Source organism: Candoia aspera, chromosome 6 (assembly GCF_035149785.1).
Source record: "Candoia aspera isolate rCanAsp1 chromosome 6, rCanAsp1.hap2, whole genome shotgun sequence".
Taxonomy (NCBI): Eukaryota; Metazoa; Chordata; class Lepidosauria; order Squamata; family Boidae; genus Candoia; species Candoia aspera.
This window is the reverse complement of record NC_086158.1, coordinates 21,293,302-21,314,243: the sequence shown is the minus strand read 5'-3', so window position 1 is coordinate 21,314,243 and position 20,942 is coordinate 21,293,302. Positions and strand designations below refer to the sequence as shown.

Sequence of the window (20,942 nt, the reverse complement as noted above, 5' to 3'; positions counted from 1 at the left end):
TAATCCTCTCTTACCAACGATAATTGGGACCGGGAACTCTGTTGCTAAGCAACATGGTCATAAGGTGTGACATCATATGACCACACTGACTTACAACAGTAGTCCCAGTTGATATTGTTAGGTGAATCCCGTGCAGTCGCAGCGTCCCACAGTCATGTGATTGCCATTTGTGACCTCCTGTAGGCTTCCCCATTGACTTTGCTTGTTGGAAGCTGGCAATGAAGTTTGCAAATGACAATCATATGACTGCAGGACACTGCAACATTGCAATTGCGAGACAGTTGCCAAGCGCCCAAATTGTGAACACGTGACTGCAGGACACTGCAACAGCTGCAATTACGAGGACCCATCATAAGTCCCCTTTGTTTACCATCGTTGTAACTTTGAATGGTCGTTGAATGAGTGGATGTTAAGCAAGGACTACCTGTACAGTTTGGACCTGACAAGTCCACTGATATTCTATTCCTATTAAAATACACGGGAGCAAAACAACAGCTTCAATGATATCATCATGGAGTTTGAAAATCTCAGAAGACCTTGGGGGTCCAGGCAATATTCTCACTCATCCTTCCAGCCCGTGAAGTAGGAATAGAAAATGAAAGAAGAATACTGACAATGCAAATGGTGTTGCTGGAAAAGCTTTAGTTTCTAAGACTATGCTTAATTTATACAGATAACAGACTGCTGGCACAAGAGGGCCAAACTTCACAAGAACTAGTAAAACTAGTTTTTATTTTATTTTAATAAAATAATTTTTTTAAATTTTATTTTTGGATTTATATGGCTGCCCATCTCACATACGTAACTATGGGTGGCTAACAATATCAAAAATAATAAAAACATACACAAAAAATATAACACCCATAAAACCCAAATTACAAAGTGTCTGCTTAATTGTCAGGGCTTTAAACTAAATTTGGGGTGGGGTAGAAATAAAAAAATGCTGAATTAAGGACCCATAGTGATGGGGACTATGAGAGCACTTTTCAAACACTATAGTACAGGAGATAGACTTCTACTGTGTAAAAAGTGGGAGTGTTGCTAAAATGGGGCTTCTTAAACCAATCTTTGGAAAATCAGAAAATACACTGATTCATCTAATTGTCTACATATTAATACTCTGATTATTGGAAAGAAGATGAGTTTGACTTCTTAGTACAGAAAGATAAATATAATTTAATAGGTATAACAGAGACCTGATGGGATGACTACGATGACTTCAATGTAGGTCAGCATGGATTTGCCAAGAACAAATCTTACCAGACTATTCTTATCTCATTTTTGATTGGATAGCTTCCTTAATAGAGTGTGAGAATGCTATAGACATTACGTATCTTAATTAAAGCAATGTTTTTGATGAAGTACTCCATCACATGCTGATTAGCTACTTAATTGTGAGCCAGATAGTATGACATTTAAATGGGTATATTTCTGGCTTGAAATTTGTGTTCAAAGAGTGTTCATCAATGGTTCTTCATAAAATTGGAGAGAGGTATCAAGTGGGTTACCACAAGGATCAATCCTGGGATCTCTGTGCTTTAATATTTTTATTAATTACTTGGGTGAAGAGATGAGGGGAACGTTTTCAGATGATACAAAACAGGGTGGGATAGCTAATGCTCTAAAAGACAGAAATAAAATTCAAATTGAATAGACTTGTTAGACTAGGAAATGGGCTGAAAGTTACAGAATGAAATTTAACAGAGACAATCACAAGGGTCTTCACTCAGGAAACAAAAAGCACATGGGAAAAAGAGATGACAGCCACAAAAAAGTGAAATGCTGTTTTAGGCTGTGTCCACAGAAGGATAATTTTCAAATCTCAGAAGTAATCATTTTACTTTATTCTGAATTGATTAGACTCTTCTTGAGTACCACCACACTTTAAGAAGAATTCAGTGCAGCTGAACAAATCCAAAAAATGTCAGTGAGGATGAACAGGGGGACTAGAAACTATGAAGATACAGTTTGAAGGAGCTGGATATGTTTAGCATTGATGGGGACTATGAGAGCACTTTTCAAACACTACAGTACAGGACATAGAAGAATAGATTCAAGGAACAGGAAGCAGGTTTTGACTAGAAAAACTTCCTAATAATAAGTGCAGTTCAATGGTGGGACCAATTACCCAAAGAAGTGGTAGTCTCTTTTTCATTGTATGTGTTCAAGCAAAGGCTAGGCAGCCATTTGTCTTGGATTCTTACGTTGATCAGGGGAATGGATTTTTGTTTTTTGGAGCCTTCGAGTCAGTGTTGACTCCTGGTGACTACCTGGGCAAGTCCTTGCAGTTTTGCTGGCAAGGTTTTTTGGAAGTGGTTTGCCATTGTCTGCTACCTAGGGCTGAGAGAAAGTGACTGGCCCAAGGTCACCCAGCTGGCTTTGTGCCTAAGGCAGGACTAGAACTCACGGTCTCCCAGTTTCTAGCCTTGTGCCTTAACCTATACACCAAACTGACTCTCAGGGAAATGGATACAGTGGTTAAATGGCACCTTCCAACTTAATTATTCTACAATTCTCTGATATATAATTCCACTGATATTTCATATGAAAGTCCATACACATTGCCATCAACCCCTTTATTTATTCCATTCCATTAAATATCTTTCTTTTTAGATTGATCTATAGTTATTTCATATTCATATTCATTTTCATTTTATATTAATTATTTTCCAATTGTATTATATATTTTTACATTTATGTCCAAGCCTTTCCTCTTCAAAACTCAAGGCTGTACAAATTAGGGTCTCTGCTCACTTTATTTGTACAATAATTTTGTGAGGTAAAGTAATGTGAGGTAATGTGACCATAAGTCAGTCAATGAGGTTCTTGGTTGAGGTGAGTTTGAATCTGGATCTCCATGATCTGAGTCCAACACATTTTAATGACTATGCCATATTTGACCATCAAGGCAATATGCAGAGAAATATAAGTTCTTCTATCCAGGCATTGGTTTGACTCACTTACCTTCAGCAAAGTTGTCTTACCTGTTTCAGACCATATCCTAGAAAGTTTTCCTCTTCACTTATGTCTAGCAAAATTAACAGAGACATATTTACCCTTCCTTTTCACTGTATCAACCAATACTCTGGATTTCTTTTTTTCCAGAGACTTCATTTTTTGTCATTATAGCATAAACGTGTGTCATAGACTGAAAGAATACTGTGTCAACATTATATATTGCTTCATTGAGACTAAGATCTTAACTGTTCAAAGGAAATGAAAGTTCTCTGGACAAATGTCAGAAGCTTGGGTTCTTCAAAATATTGACCTTGATAGAAGAAAGATATGTTGTGGATGAAGAAAAGATAGCTAAACGCAAAGAAATCTAATCATTTTCACTTAGCAGAAGCAAAGGGTCTTCATTAAAATTAAACTCAATTTGCTTCTTAAAATTTACAAGAATTTATATTTATATTTATATTTATAGAACTGCTATAGAACTAGTGGTCTAAGACACAGAAAAAAACCCAATTCTCCATATTTGAAGGAGTATCCAAGAATAGCTTGGTGCAGTAGCTGTTGTTCCTGATGCTGTGGCCACTTGTTTGTTCTGGAAACTCTGGGGTTGCTGGAAATTCTTAATTCAAAACATCTGGAAAACCACTAATTCTATGACAAGCAAGTCAAATGCTCAAAATAGTTAACAGCAATAAATCAATTACTTCAATTTAATACTATGCATGGTACAAATGCATTTCAAAATGAGCTTTTAGCCATCTTTAGTAACAGTTAAGAAAAATGTCAGTCCAAAAAGTACATTGTTCTAGGCATTATTGTTGTTGTTGTTATTATTATTAACTAGTATTATGAATTTAGATGTCATACATTACTCAAAAAATAAGCAGACAAATAGATTCTCTGTAGCTACTATGGGGGAGTGAAAATAATATTACATTAAAATGCCTCATATAGTTCCATTTGTTTTGAAAATAGTTAATCTGTCTAAAAATACCAAGGGATGTTATTTGAAAACCCAACTGCTCCCTAGCTATCTGTGGAAGACAAAAATGTGATACGTTCAAACTTATTAATCACACAAGGTTTCTCTTTGTCCTCTACATTTTTCACAAGCATTCTCTGTTTGGGAAATTGAAAATATTTTATTGTTTTTCTCTTTTATTTGCTTGTTTGCTCGAGGGATAGAACAGGATTATTACTAAGAGAAATGAAGGGTCCTAGCCACACAAGACTTTCTGTCTTCAATGGAGGTGAAAGAGCAGAACAAAATCTTTGTGGCCTCTCTTCCTTAGTTAAAAGGTAACTAAGTTCCAGAAAACCATCCACTGACAAACAGATCCACAAATAATGTTACTGACCCCACCTCATGGCCCCTGCAGAAGCCCATGTAGTCTATTAACATTACTCAAAGAACAAGCCCAGGTTCACATTCCACATTAACTTTCCCTAATCTGTTATTCCCCAGTGGGTTGGGATTTATGTATTTCCTAGAATTTCAGTGCTGATGATCCAGCAATGTATGATTGGCCAGCCAGCTCCATTTTCTCTCTGTAATTGAAAAAGAGAAGTCCTCTTTCCTATGAATGCAGAGGAACCTTAATCACCTTTGAAACAGGATTCCTTCAGCAGGAGGTTCACAGTTTGAAATATATCAGCATCTTGGACACATTCAGCCCCATCCTTGCAATCTTTAGGAAAGCCCTGTAGTGAACACCCCTTTTTCCCTTCGGTTGCTTCTTGTGTTGCATTATATTTGGAATGTGATGATTCCTAGTTATTATTTTCAGCTGTGTATTTGATTTTAGTATTTTTTGGATTGATTGTTAATTTTGTTATTACTGCTTGCTTTTACTGATTTTTTAAAAAGGCTATTATTGGATCTATTCATTAAAGCTATCTAGAAACGATTTACATGAATAAATGAGTGTGTACTGCATTTTAACTTTTTATTCTGTATTTTAAACATTTACTTCAAATCTATAACATGATAAAGAGACAGGACAATTTAGAAATAAAGCAACAATCTTTAAATTGCAGAGTACAAATTGTAGTGAAGTTGCTTCCTACAGTGCATGCATGTGTGCTGATGACTATCCATTGCTTTATGTTATAAACAGATTTGGGAGATTGTGCAATTAGTGTTATAGTGTTCCAAAAATGATTTTAAGTATAGCATCAGGAAACCATTTGAACAACCATTATAAACTCAGAACCCCTTTATTCCTTTTTAAAATCATCACCCTTGGAAGCTAAAGCTGAGGCAAATAGAGGAATGCTTAAAAAGTGTCTCACAAGCTTCCACTTCATACCTTCTTTCCTGTCTATCAGTAATCTTCTTCTATCTTCCTTCTTTAATGTCCAACTTTCACAGGCATATGTGGCAATTGAGAAGACCATGGTATGAGTCAGATGCACCTTTGTTTTTAAACTGACTTCTTACTTCTGAAAACTTTAGATAGGTCTTTGATGGCAGATTTTCCCAGCGCGATACATTGCATGGTTTATTGAATAAATCAAAATGGCAGGGCTCACACAACTTACCTACAAACCACATTATATCTTAGTCCACAGTTGAACAACCTGAGTTCCTGCACCTTTTTTTTTGACATCTCCAATACCCAAACACATTTTGTTTCAAGAAATACCAAAACTGTAGCACAAAACCTCAAAGTAAGTTTGAAAATCTTGTCAAGCCTCTTTCTTTCAAGTCAAGCTCAACTTCCAGTAATTTCATAGACACATGGAGCTAAGTCAGACACTGGGGTCTGAGTACTATTGCAGTCTAGCCCTCCCTAGGTAAGTACAGGAGATCTCTGAAACAGAAGGGAGGTGGACAATCTGATCAAGCAGTGGACCTATTCAGGTATTATGAGATAGGAAGCAAAGAGGGAAGATGAGTATCTAGTCATCAGTCCTACCTCTCCATCATAGTCTCCTTCACTTTGTTAAGACCAGGTGAGTGGGCCATCTTTTCATGGGCCAGGGCCATACTTCAAGTTTTGGGGAAGGACGATATCTAAAATGATGGGTTGAGCCCAGGGTGGTAGGCTCCATGGGTAGGGCAAGAATTTCTGTATTTTCTTGAATTTTCAGTTGGATCTTTTTAATGTTAGACCCACTTTAAGTTGAACCTACTGGCAGCATTTAGTCAACCTGGCTGATCTCAAAAAGGTAAGCAGGGTTGGACTTGATAGCATTTGGATAGAAGACCATCAAGGAGTTCCAAGTCTATGGCCTAGACTAGAAAATAATAAAACAATTATTGGAAGAAGCCAGTGGCAAACCTCTTCTGCAGTACTGCTGAGAAAACTCCATGGACGTGTCTATGAAATTACTGGAAGTTGAGCTTGACTTGAAAGAAAGAGGCTTGACAAGATTTTCAAACTTACTTTGAGGTTTTATGCTACAGTTTTGGTATTTCTTGAAACAAAATGTGTTTGGGTATTGGAGATGTCAAAAAAAAAAGGTGCAGGAACTCAGGTTGTTCAACTGTGGACTAAGATATAATGTGGTTTGTAGGTAAGTTGTGTGAGCCCTGCCATTTTGATTTATTCAATAAACCATGCAATGTAGTGCACTGGGAAAATCTGCCATCAAAGACCTATCTAAAGTTTTCAGAAGTAAAGAAGTCAGTTTAAAAACAAAGGTGCGTCTGACTCATACCATGATCTTCTCAATTGCCACATATGCCTGTGAAAGTTGGACATTAAAGAAGGAAGATAGAAGAAGAATTGATGCGTTCGAATTGTGTTGGCGAAGATTATTGAATATACCATGGACTGCCAGAAGAACAAACAAATCAGTTTTAGAAGAAGTACAACCAGAATGTTCCCTAGAGGCAAAGATAACTAGGCTTAGACTCTCATGCTTTGGGCACATCGTCAGGAAAGACCAATTGCTTGAAAAGGACATCATGTTTTTTAAAGTCAAAGGCCAGCAGAAAAGAGGAAGACCTTCAATGCGATGGATTGATGCAATTACCGCAACAATGGATGCAAACATTGAAACAGTCAGGCATATGGTGCAAGACCTAACAGTATTTCATTCTGTTATACATAGGGTCGCCATGAGTCATAAACGACTCAACAGCAACTAACAACAACAACAACTAAACTATAACTTAGCACATTTTATGAACCTAAGCTATAGCTATGGTCAGGGAGATAGGAACTGTTTGTTCAGTCTGCTCCAGACACTCAATGGACCCTGTCGGAATTCAGAGGGTACTTGGGGTAATAGTAGCCAAGTGTCTCCTAAATCCATCTGTCCACTAGATCCAAATCTCTTTCAGTTGGTCAGGGACTCCTGGGAGGCAACATGTGCCTTGATCCACACAGTGGTAAATTCATCCTTCAGTGTCAGGGCAAGAGAGGGGGTGAATCACACAGACACTTTAAAAAGCAGAGGTCTGTCCCCTCTTCAAGAAGCCATTGCTGGACTGATGATGGTAGACAAGGTTTTGAAAAGCTTGCTTGCTTATCTGTCTGTCTGTCTGTCTGTCTGTCTGTCTATCTATCTATCAAATTTGTCACCTCCCCTCTCTTCCCACCAGAGGGATTCTGGGCAGTTTAGAAAGTGGTTGGATTGCAACTTCAAAGGTCCCTGGAAGAAATAGATTACCTGGACTCTTTTCAGTCAAGTTTCAAGCCTATGTACTGTATAATACTGAGACAGCACTGGTCACACTTGCTGGTGGTAACTAGTGGTACTGGGATGGTAGTGGTGCTTCTATCCTGGACATCCTTGATCTCTTAGTGACCTTTATTACCATCAATGCTTCTGCAGGCAAGATGAACTAATAATATTAATTCCATATTGCTGAGAGGAGGTTGAAGGAATTGTACACTATAGATTTGATTGAATTCTCTTCCTCTCTCTTGCACAACATTCTGGAGTGGCAAGGTTCAGGGGAGGCACAATGTTGGGGTGGTTCTCCTCCTTCCTCTGGGTTCTCCTCCTTCCTTTGGGCCCAACTCCAGTTGCTGTTGGTGGGAGGGAGAGGTCTAGCAACTGCTTTGTGTGGTTCCCCACTTTTATTTAAGAACTACCTGAAGCACTGTCTGAAAACATCTGTCAGCATGGTGTCAAATATCAATATGCTGATGATACTCAGTTATACATCTATCCCTGGTTGACAAGGGATAGTGTTTCCTCCCAGTGTCTGAAGACTATGGGAAACTGAATGTAGCTTAACCCTAGCAAGACCACTTAGGGTCCCCTGATCTGGGGCTTTTTGATCATTAATTCTGGCTGAAGTAGCATTCCCCCCTGACAAAACTGGTACGTAATCTGGGGCTCCTCCTGGACATTCAGTTGCTGCCTAAGAGCAAGTGGCAGATATGGCCAAGAGAGCTTTTCAAAAATCCATTGTGCACACCAATTGTACCTGTTACTGGATTGGATGGCCATGCTCGTAGTCATTCTTGCCTTGGTTACCTCCTCTGTGGGCTACTGCAGTGTGTTTTATCCAGTACTGCCCTTGAAGAACACTCATAAGCCAAAAGTGGTCTAAGATACGGCAGCACAGGTAGTTATGGGTACACTGCAGTATACCCATGTAACACCACTGCTTTGCAAGCTACCCTCACTCACTAGGCTTCCAGGTACAATTTGAGATGCTAGTTATGATTTATAAAGACCTTCATGGCACAGGACTAGATTCGTTGAGAGACTAATCTCATCTCTGATGATTTCCACCATCCCACAAGATCCGACACAGTAGGCATGCTTTTGGTCCTTCTATTGAGCAAAGCCAGCTGATGGGCCAGTAAATGTGCATCCTCTGTTGAAGCACCTACCCTGCAAACAGCATACCCCTGAGATTAGGATGGCATTGTTCTTGCCAGCCTTTCATAAGGACTGAAAACTTGGTTTTTCTCTTGGGCATCATGCCAGAGTGTCTTCAGGGGTTATTGGATTGAGACTAGCGTCCGACATTTATTTATCAAATTTTTATCACCGCCCATCTCCCCTGACAAGGAGGGACTCTGGGCGGTTAGGGTTAGACATGCTATGTTTTTATCTCTATTGTTTTGAGAGTTTTTTTAATTGCCAGTCTGAACCCAATGTTAGCTGCTCAGAGTTGCATCTGCAAGTAGGGTGGCCAAATAAATTGAATAAATAAATAAATACTGATTAATAAAACTACTCGTTTTTAAATCTAACCCATTTTTCAAATGCCAACTAAGGTTTAAAATAGCTACAACAATGACATTCTTAATGTCAATGAATTTCATCAGCTCATCTAGCCCAATTAATTAATTAAATCTAATTAATTTGCTTACTGTAATTAAACAAACCACTTAGCTTGGCACTGAGTTCAGAAAAACAGAGTGGGCTGTCCAATGTCTTTTGACAGTCCTTTCTATTTATTCATAATAAACTTTATATTTCCAAGATAAATACAGACAACACATTTAAAGCTGACAAATACTGTCTGTTAGAGCACATGGCTTTATTTTTGCAAATGAAACATTGAAAATGTTGCTTCTGCTGAAACTGAAAGTTGATTAAATATACATTATGGAAAGCCTTCCTTTGTAAGACTATTTTTTGAAGACTACAAATTTGTACTATAGAGCAAGCTTCAGTGAACCAGGACATAATAAAGCTGATTAGCTTTTTAACTAAGATATTTATAGGCTACTGGTAATTAGTTGCAATTTAAAAAATTGGATAAACCGCAAAGTTAGTGTAAACTTATAATTATGTGGAGCTACCTATATTTACATCCTCTAGTGCAGCTGTATGCAATATCCAGAGTTAAAATTCCTTCAAAGTCTACACTTAAAAAAAATAGGAAACCTAATGATATTTCACAGGAAGCCTATATAAAAACATTAAAATTAACGTGCTTTGGAATATATTTTGAAACAGGTGAAATTGGAGTGGGACCACCCATCAGAATTAATTTCCTTGTATGTTAATTTTTTTTAGGAATGTTTTTCAGGACTGTTTACAACTAATATGTACCCATTACATACTACATATAAATAATCAAATCACATACTGTATGTTCAGTGTTGTTCTCTAAATGAGATTTTTGCTTGGGTATCTTCCACCCTACTTTTTCATCCTCCAGAGTGGTTGTAAGGAAACTGGAAAGTTTTGCTTCTTTTTCCAGTTAACTGTAGTTAACGATTAAACATGACCCAAATGTCTATTGACCATCTCTTTCCATATATGTACTCTCCCATTGGATGTGGTCTAATTCAAGATGTCTCCAATGTCAGGCAGTGGTTCCTTGAGCAAGGACCATTTCACTATGGAATTCCTTGGCTTTGGAGATCCATCAAGCATCCTCACCAGTCCAGTTTCATAAATTATTTAAGGGGTAGTGGTGGTGGTGATTATATCATTTTAACCTTTCACTATGAGAACTAACCGATTTCTGCTGCCTCTTTCCTGTTATTTGAACAGCTACAACAGTTCATAAGAGAACCTCTCCTGTTATAGCTACCATGAATCTTTGGAGAGGGACTTTGTAAAAAAAAAGTAAATATAGTATATACTGATCATTCCTATGGTCAAAGAGCTCTAAATGACTAGTGATATAGGGCTAGAAGGAATAGATATCCTCTACATCATGTCCCATTCTACATGCTTAATAATGTTATTAATCATGCATTCCACATTTTATAGATAATATTAACCATATTTTGAGTCAGTGTAGGCATAATGACAAATCACAGTCAGCTGAAATGTGAGCAAAAGCTTCCATTCAGGAGCATATCAGAGGAGGGGAGGAACATACTTATGGACCTGTAGCTTCTTTACAGAACACTAAACCAGTTTAGCATTCGGTCTAAATTGCTGCAGGCAAGATGAACCAATAATATTAATTCCATATTGCTGAGAGGAGGTTAAAGAAATTGTACAGCTACAGATTTGAATGAGTTCTCTTCCTCTCCCTTGCACAACATTTTGGAGTGTCAGGGACATTTATTATACTTCCATACTGCCAAATGTATGGTTTATTGTAAACCGCCCAGAGTCCCCTTTTTGGGAGAGATGGGCGGTGATAGAAATTTGAAAAATAAATATCAATCAATCAATCAATCAATCAATCAATAACTGTATCAGAGACCAACTGTGTTGTGGATATTCTCACAAATTGATCACCATAACAGGCTTGCTAGTTCCCAAAAGAAGTTGTGACTAGGAAAAAAAAAATTAATCGGAATGCATGTTGGTGAGAATGCCAGCCATTACTTTTATGTTCTGTTGTTTCATATCGTAGCAAAGGGCATGCGTGTGTGATGTATGCCACATGCTGCTTTGATACTGACCTTGGTACTTCCTAATCCAAACTGTTTAAAAATGCTTTATGATTGTAGATACATGGTTGTTACTCTGTGAAATCTCTAAATGTATATAGATGTCATAAAGGATTCCACACAGGTGGCTATTAAAACTGGCTAGTTCCTTTTTGTTTTTATTTTATTTTACTTTATTGCTACAAGTCAAAAGGTTGGCACCCAGATCCTCGAAGTCCTGAGGCTTATTCTCAAGTATAGCTGCTCAGGCATAAATGTCATGGTCTACCACACATTCCTTTACGTTAGAGAACATGATGGTATGGCATTCATTCCATATATCACAATAAAGGTAAAAATATATTAATTCCTGAAAACATATAGCTAACGTTGTGAAAAGCTGATAGTATAGATCAGTTCTAATGCAGGGCAGAGCAGAAATGGTCTCTTTCTGGCTGCCAGAAAAAAAGATAAAATTTCTTTTTAGTAAAGCTCAGTTTTGGGGGATTTTGTGGACTTACCTATGAAGTTTTCTTGGCAACAGTATGGTTTACCACTGTCTTCTTCCAGGATGCTTTTCAATTCTCCAGTCTATTCTACATCCCTGGTATTCCCTGGTAGTCTCTGTGCCAAGTACTGATCAGGTCTGACCTTGCTTAGTTTCCAGGCCCAGATAAGATCAGCCAGGTGATTCTCCCACTTGAGATAGCTAGCATAAACTCTCACCTGTATTTATAGGACATGATACTCCATCTAGCTGTAAATCTTTTAGTGAGTATTTTGGTAGTATGTACTACCAGTACACATGCCTGATGATCACTTAAGAGTAACCTGACTGATACGCTTCTCTTAGAAGATACTAATTTGTCTTTCATATTTTTTATAAAGTGGCATAATCTGAAGATACATGATGCAGCAATCTTAGAAATCACCAGGAATCCCTATATATGCAGCCTTGAATTCCCTTATAAAAAGAAGACAGGATATAACTAGAAACATATCTCTCTTTTAGAAGCATATCGTAAACAATGCAACATTTTGGATGTTTATTTATTTATTTATTATTCAAAGTTAATTACTGCCCTTCTCCCCCAAAAGAGGGACTCTGGGCAGTTTACTCAGAAAGCAAACCCAGTGTAAAGTTTAGTGTATTATTTCAGATCTTTCAAAAGGAAAAGTACTTGGGATGTCTCTTCACTTTCTCCTCATAGAAACTGCTGAGATTTCTTGCCATTCATTTATTGGATATGACTATACGAAGCATTGTGAGTTTCACAGATTTGAGGAGATCTGCAAACTGCTTTTCAGAGATTTGAGAGTAGAAGTAGTGATAGGGCAGAAGTGCCCCTAGAATATGGTATCAGCTCCTGATCTTGAGTAGCAAAATGTAAACTATGTGCAGTTTTAAAATTAGGGTCATACAGTGTGCTGGCTATCAGCCTATGAAAGCTGCACCGTGCATGTTGCTTACAGGGCAACCATATACATATTTTTTTTTTATCCTGCCTTTCATGCAGGAGCTCAAGGGGGCATGCATAGCATTCCCTCCTATTGTTCCCTAACAACAACAATGCTGTGAGGTAGGTTGGGCCAGGAGAGGGAGTGTGGCCCCAAATCCCCCAGTGAAGTTCCATGGCTGCAGGTGGACAAGGCCTAGGTTTCCCTAGTTCCAGTTCCACAACCTAACTACTACACCACATTGGCTCTCAGTCTATTACTCAGAAGTTATCATCTTTGGTATCACTGGGACTTACTTCTGGGGAGAGGATCTAGGCGTGCAGCCATAATGATATCTTACCATGATTACCTCTTCTTGCAGTCACAGCCATTTCCACCTACCAGCTACTTTCAGACAGAGATCAATGTATTGGGGTTCAGTTGTATAGTTTCAGAATGTTACAAGTGTGTCTGCCTGTTAAGAGCAGCTTCTGAGTTATGGAGCTGTTTTGTGATCAACAAAGATGTCTTTGGTGCAACTTCCCTTGATTTATAAGAAGTTTGAATCTGTTGACCTTCTGGGTTCTTGCAGAGCTCATCCATTTCCTCAGGCGGTTTGGGGGGGGGAGTGGAGTTTCCTAGTTAGAAGTTTCAGGGATATAATTTTGTTTCCTCTTTTACTACTACTATTATTATTTCAGAGGAAGGTGGATTTTTTTTCAACTGTGATTTGTTTGAAGAATTTATTTTACTTCTATGAAGGTTAACCTATCTACATGGGTTTTTCATATTGCATGGTTTGACATTTTTTAAAAAGCTGGCAGGATGCCTAGAGGTCTGGATGTATATACTAAAAATTGATTTATATAAATCAAAATCTTCATTAGCTTTTTTTTTCATTTATCTTAACAATGAAAGGAGAAGACCTCTAAAGGACAGAAGGCTTGTGCATCCTGCTAAGACTTTGTGATATCAAAATAAATGTTACTCACTATGTTTTATATATAATCATCTTTGTTGATCAGCCTTGTAATCATATATCTAGGAGTTACATCACATTGAATTCTGAGTACACATATACAGAATGAAATGTAAGACTGCCACTTTAAAAGCAAATACGGAACACATTGGCACTTACTTTTGCATCAGATTGTGCTGAGGTACATTCCTCTGAGAAACACATGAAAGCCAGTGGTATTAGTTGTGTGTCTTCTGAGGCCTTGACTCAAGAGGACAGTGAAATTCTGATTACAAGGAAAGTCTCTCCAACTCGATCATGAGTTCAAGACTGGAGAAAGCAGTAGGTAGTTTCTAAGCTCACCATCCTATAGTCAACTAATTAGCCAATTCATGGTTCAGTATGGTGCACAAGCATAACCATTGTGCATAAAAGGAGTCCTTGTTCAACTTCTGCAGGGTTCTTCATATTTGGAAACTGATGGGGAGGTCAGCTATCAATTAGTTTGTGTTTCGTATTCAATCCATCTTCCGTACCCTGGTGCTCTCCAAATGTGTTGAACTATGATTCCCAGAAGCCTCAACCAGCATGGCCATACTGCTGGGGAATTCAGGGAAGCGCAGACCAGCAAATCTGAAGGTTGCTGGGCTGAGTTAGGTATGACTGAATTCAAGGTGCCAAAATATGACTCATCTATAGAGATATTCAAGCAGGGATGATGACAGAAATCAGAAAGAATTCTGCAACACAAGGCTAAGCATGTTTATTAAAATCATTTGACTTCACTGTGACTTGTTCTCTTCATAGGTAGGTATATTATTGTCACTGTTGGTTTTGTTGTTGTTAAAAATTGTTTGCCACCCAACTCCCAATGACTTTGGGCAGCTTACAAGTAAAAATATTAAACACACAAACACAAATTGACAAAAATAAAAGGATAAAAGATGGCAAAGACAATAAAAACTGGTCAGGGATGAAAAAGAAACAAACCCACACAATCCAAGGGGACTTCGCTCACCCCCGCCGAAGGCCGGGGCGAGCACCCAGGTCTTCAAATCTTATATTTGGTGCCAAGAAGAAAGTTAGCTTTCATATACAGTATTATGGTTTTCCATACATAGCTAGCCTCTCTTCTGTGTACATCTGAAATGCTTGTAATGCTGCAGAATTGCCAATATTAGTGAGAATCAGGGGGGAAACTTGCTCTTCTGAGTTCACAATACAGACCATCTGTAAGAAGCATCTGTCACTTAATGAAGGGACTTAAAGATTGGCACTTATTTTCTTCTTGGTATGGAGCAAGGAAAAGAGAACCACCACTGCTTTCATTAAAGCCCCTACGAAGGGAATACACGAGCTGCTCTCCAAAAGCTGAAAAGTTCTCATTGCTCTTGCAGACTTCACTGTGTTTGAAAGGAAGGTGCAAATAAATGCACAACAGGATTTCCTTATCAGCCCCTACCCCTGGGTCATCTTTAACAATGTCGTTGAAGATGAATCAATGGTAGTTTTTATAACTTTGGGGTTGAAATAAAAACTACCCTGCCTCTGATTGGCAGCTGCTCGATTGCCAGGAGGAGAAAACATTCTGCATATGTTCAGAGGTCACTTTTCTTTTAACTCCAGTGATACCAAGGACTTTTTTTAAAGAGAGTTCAGGGGGCATTTGGCCAGGGGCAGCACATGGAGGGAGGGAAGCCGATCAAAGCACCGTCTTCTGTTGGAAATGTTCAGGTGGATGTTTAATACCTTTCATTCCAGGTGGTAAAAACGAATCAGTAGAAATATTACCCCAAGTGTTTGTTCAGGGTTTTGCCACAGACAGACACTCCTGTTTCCTGGACCACTGGTTTTAATGACAGTAAAAACAATGGGGAAAAGGACACTGACCTAGGATGCAAAGAGAAAAAGGGGGGCTCAAATCGTTATTTCGCCCTCAGACTATGGAAAAGAGAGAGCGAGAGACTGCCCGCCCTGCCTCCCCCCCACCTCCCTAGACACAAAACCCAATCCGTCGCTGTGTCTACGCATCCCAGCGCGGAGACAAGGGTGGGGCCCAGCGGGCGATAACGCATGTGGCATTCTGGAATTTGGAGGGAGGGGGGCAACTAAACTCACCCGCCACCCCGACGCGCCTCCCACACTTTCCTGCCTCTGCGTTCGGCGTGCCGTTCTCCGGCGGGGCTCTCTCCGGCGATACCGCAGGGGGCGATGTTTTCTCATTGACTTTTTTCCTCTTTTTACGCCGTTTACGTGGGGACGGCTCTCCGGCTCTTCCACTCTCCTCCCGCCCCCGCCCGCTTCCTTTCCTGTGCTACCGGCGTGGCTCCGTCTTCGCAACTGGGCGCGAAGGAGCCGGGAAGTTTCCGGTGCCGTTGCGGGCAGAATTGCTGGCGGAGCGGTGGAAACTGTTGGCGGCGTTTGTCTCGCTGCCGCCGCCGGTTCCTACCCCGATCACACCAGGCGACCTTATCAGAGGCGTCTGGGCGGCTGTGCCCGATGGGTGTCTAGGTGGGGCGAGCAGGGGCATCCATCCCTTGTCCTATGGGAGATCTCCCCTCTCCGTCCTGGAAAAGTGATCCCCGTGCCTGGGTGGGGGCTTTGCAGGAAACTTTGGGAAGTGGCGGGGGCATCCCCCCTTCCTTCCCTTCCCCCTTCCGTTAAGATTCGGGCAGCATCTGGAGCGCCGGGCGCTTGCTGTGCCTGGTGGGGCTGGGTACTTCTGAGCGGTGGAAGCAGCTGCCGCCCAGCACAAAAAGAAGTCTGTCTCTTGCGCTGCCTCTCGATCGCGCTCCCCCACCCGCCTCCCAACCCCCCGATAATGCCCTTGGTCTCGCTCTCGTTTTCCTTCTCCAGGATGGCATGGATCTAGGGAGCGACCCCTGCAGCAGCCGCTCCAGCTCCGGATCCAGTTCCAGCAAAGTGACTCCTTGCTCGGAATGCAAATCCTCCCCGTCGCCTACCAGCCTGGACTTGGCTGCTTTGGAGGACTCAGAGGAGGAGGAGGAGGAGGAGGAAGAAGAAGGAGAAGGAGAGGGGGAGGGGGAGGAGGCCGACGAGGAGGACGACTTCCAGGAGTCCGCCGAGAGGCAAGTGATTGATGTGTGGAAGGAGGATGGGGACTGTGCCCGCTGCCATGCCAAAACCGCCCCTACCAGGAGGAGTTTAGCCCAAGAGCTGGAGGAGCTGAGGAGTACCTGCCTCACCCTCCCCACTGCCACCATGCCCCCCCCAGCTCCCAGCAGCAACCCTCCTCCCCAGCATCCCCAGCCTCCCCGTCACCTGCTGGACCTCAGGCACAATGCCAACGTGGTGCCCCTATCCAGCCACCGGACTGGACACAAAGGGGGTGGGGGCTACAGCAAAGCCCCCTGCCTCCAGAGAGCCCAGCAGGGAGGTCCTTTGCTCTCCTTCCGCCCCGTGGAGAACTCCTTGGGAGGGAATGCCTTGAAAGAGCAGGAGCCTCAGCTGCCCACCATGGACTGGGAAGCCCTGGAGAAACACCTGGCCGGGTTGCAGTTCCGAGAGCAGGAGATCCGGAGCCAGAAGAGCAACTACACCTCCGTAAGTTGGTCTCCTTTCCTCTCCCCTGGCTCCCCTTTGCCCCATTTCACCCATCCAGAGCAAGGGAGAGGAGAAGGAAAGGGTTAATGTCTGTGGAATTGCTGTTCCTCAGGCGGGTGAGTCATTTCCCAGGCCGGGGGAGGGCACTGGGCTATTACGTTTTTCCCATAGAAGGTAATTTCCAAAGGGCAGCTGTGATTACTTAGATTGGGGTGGCTGGTCGCTTCCACCTCTCCCTCCAAATATGTCCTGGCATTTCGGCTTGCAGGGAGACCGGACTTTGTGTGCATTTGTGGGTTGTGGGGAGTGGAGAATGGCTCCCTTGGACTCTGATCTGGACAGGAAAGAGAGAAGGGTTGTTCCTTGTCCCTTTTGTTCTGCAAGGGAGGAAGGAGTTGGTTGACTGGCCTGAGTGGCCTCAAGGACTAGGGCATAAGAGAGGAGCTTTGGCGGGTGACCTTTTGTGTGGGGAAGGGAGGAGAGGGCTGGGAGGTGGGTGGTCCAGAACCACTTCCTGTTTCTTATCAGAAGAACCCCTGGCTGCATTCAGAAAAGCCAGACATGTGGGTGGCATTAAGAGGAGGAGGAGAAGGGGGGGGGAGAGAAATGTAAGCAGGAATCTTAGCCAGCTGGTGCTTGTCTCATTGTGGATTTGCTCTAGTGAAAGGGCTTGTACTATCTGAGGCATGTTTTCCTACCAACTGACTTCCTTGCTGAGATACAGCCAAACTTGCAGACTTTGGTAGGTTATTTATTTATTTTTCTAACATGCGCTTTGGCCTGCAAAAATGCCTTGTTTCATCTGGCTAACAGCTCTGCTAACGTTGCATCGCTTTTGCCTCAGGATGCAGCTTTAGAATCTAGGGCCTTCGGCTCTTGGGGACTGGGTTGCAACACGCTTTGACTTTAAGGCATGACAAGTAAGTTCATTTTTCAGCATAATTGGCATTGCTGCTTCCAGCAAGAGAAGGGCAAAGGAAAGGGGACTTGTTTTGTGTCTCCCCTGATGGATGGAACTAGTGAAGATCTGTTCCGTATCACAGTCTGTTTTAATTGCCCTTTTTCCCCTTGCATCCAGAACGTTTTATCTATACATACTGAATAGAAGGGGAAGAAATATCTTCACTTGATTTGCAGGTGGAAAGCTGTCTTTCTAGGTTTTTTTTCTTTTATCTAAAAATTCCTCTAAAAACAGATCAGATGCAAAGGCCAGTAAAACAGTGATATTATCCCAGCATTTGTAACTTCAATAATGTTAGATTCAACAGAGATGCTGATGACACTGCATTTTAAATATGTTGTACTTTTGGAGAGAGTATGTGATTTCAGAAGGAGTATTTTGCCTGTAGATAAGAGAATCAAGAGAAATAAGTGAAATGTCCAGCTTTGTATCCTGCTGGTATAGAAAAGTTAGATATTGTTCTGCAAAGCAAAAGAAGCATTACTTATATTCTAGGCTTCAAAATCTTTTTGGTGCCTGCTATATGGACAGAGCTCTGGTTTTTTTCACTTTTGCAGATCTTTCAGACTAGCAGGTGTTTGGTAATGACTTGTGAGAAGATGCCCAATTCATGTTTCCTAACACTCTAGTTAAATTAGATCTCAGTCAATCTGCTTTGCCTGTCAAAAAGCATTAATGCATTATCATTTTTTTATAAATTATCTGTAGATATATTTTCCAAAATGTGGCACACTGAGACTTACTTAAGTGTTTACTTAAATGATGCCATGGAACTGCACAATGAATCACAAGCATTCTTAACAAAATTAAATTAAGTGTGATTATTTGACTTGAAGATTATAGTTTTGCTTCCAAGTTTAAATGTTTACCCAAGGTTTTTTTGGGGGGCGGGTTGGAAGTTTAGAACTTGCTGATGACAGTCTTCACATGTGACTTTAACTGATTTACTATTAAATGTTTCTTCTTTGAAAACCTCTTTCCTTTCTGTACACTGAGGACCTCAAGAAAAGTGGACTGCCTAGTCCAAATGGCTAGATCCAAAGGGTACCTTCCAACATGTAAACATGTTCAAGTTGTGGCTGAAAAATAGTTAAATGATAATCAGGACTAAATAATTGATTCAGTTTTAATATATAAATATCTTCATGTTGAAAAAACCAATGTTACATCTGACTTGATTCATGCATTATATTTATCCATAAGAGGATTTTTTGTGAACTCAGCAACTATGGTTTTAAATGAGGTAGCTTAGAGTGATGTAAGAACCAAGTCATTTTGATTTATTCAGCAAACCATAGTTAAAACAATGGATTAGTGTAAAACTTTTTGTTTTGAAAACTAATCCTCACATGCCCACTGGGAGTGGCAGAGATGTACAGAAACCATTCTTTGCTTTGCTCCATCTCTGCCATCACTCTCCGCATCTCGTGTTCCTAGAAGATTCCAGACCTTCACTCTGGGTTCATACAGCTTGATGGACCATGGATAAGATAAGCTAATTTACAACTAACCATGCATAATGGTTAAGGTATTCCTAACCACAATATAACCTATGGTCTGAGTGGAGAGCATAGGAAGCCAAACTATAACATGTTTTGTCATGTTGTGCAGATATACTCAGTGAGAAAGTGTGAGGTCTCTGTAATCAATAATACTATTTCTGAAGTCCACCAGATGTGGTATGAAAGTATTATTGGGACTGAATGTTTCAGCCATGCAGTTCATCACAGATTTTTAAGAGATTGGTTATGAATTTGTTTGGAAGGTGTATAGCTGATGCGTTGCAAGGGAATGAATTTAGTAAATCTGAAGACATTTCAGTTGCTTCAAAATCTCATACTTACCTGGTAACAGGCTTAAGATCAGCATCAGAGATTCTTCTCTCTGTCCTCTATGAGTAAGATCAAAAAGATGTTACAATAAGCAAAATTATGGAATATTGTCTGTTTGACTATTTAGTTAAATTGGACTTTTCTGTTAATGTATTATAATTCCAAATAATTAATAGATGCCAAACATTGAGTCAAGACCAAGAATACACAGTAGTATCCCAGTTTTTGCTGAATGCCAGTTCCCATCATCCCTAGCCAGTGTTTTTCACAGTGGTATCCACTGAGTTTCTACAATTAATTCCAAGCCAAAGTTCACATAGTCCTTGCTCTAAGACAGGAGTGGGCAACTTGAGAACCCTTCTATATTGCTAAATGACTAGACCTAATATCCTCACCTCCATTCATTCTTACTTTTCTATCTTGTTGTGGAACCAAGGCTATAATATGACACAGTGTATAGTGTGCACACAACTGCTCTGGTTTTTAAACCATAATATTTCACTTGGGATACATTGACCAAGATACATCACTGTGAGTTCCTGAATGAAATGTGGTATATAAATCTAATAACGTTGGCATCCCAGTATGCTCCATCTTTCAAGGAGCAGCAGGAAGTTTTTAGCTTATCCAGACTCTATTTCAACTATAAAGTTTTTCTGGAAATGTTAGAGGGTCCAATGATGCCATATAAAATAAACTTTCATAAATATGCTGAAAGTGACTCAGTTCAAATCAGGTTTTGGTGAAACCATTGCCAATGCTGTTGGCATGTATCTACATATGTTCTTCAGTTAATCCTTTATGACAATCCAAATAAGATTTGGTTCTTCCTGTTTATCATCTGCACCTTTTGGTTGCTTGTCAATTTCCATTAAGTTGACTTAATGCTTGATTTTGTATTTTTTACTGGTATTCCACCCAATAGCATCAGTAAAAGACTAGTGAATTGTACTTCCATTATTGCTATATTTAAATGA

General features: G+C 40.4%; 1 protein-coding gene across 3 annotated transcripts in view; it reads left to right on the top strand.

Annotated features, from left to right (window-relative positions):
* The window catches only part of LOC134499708 (schwannomin-interacting protein 1-like), a 330,935-nt gene that overhangs the window by 212,219 nt on the left and 97,774 nt on the right, over window positions 1-20,942 (top strand). For 2 of the 3 annotated variants that reach the window (XM_063306503.1, XM_063306502.1), the window contains exon 3: window positions 16,465-17,172. In XM_063306503.1, coding sequence (XP_063162573.1) covers window positions 16,465-17,172 — 708 coding nt within the window. Of the gene's footprint in view, window positions 1-15,941; window positions 16,120-16,464; window positions 17,173-20,942 lie in introns of those variants that run through there. The other variant, XM_063306504.1, reaches the window with a different exon arrangement.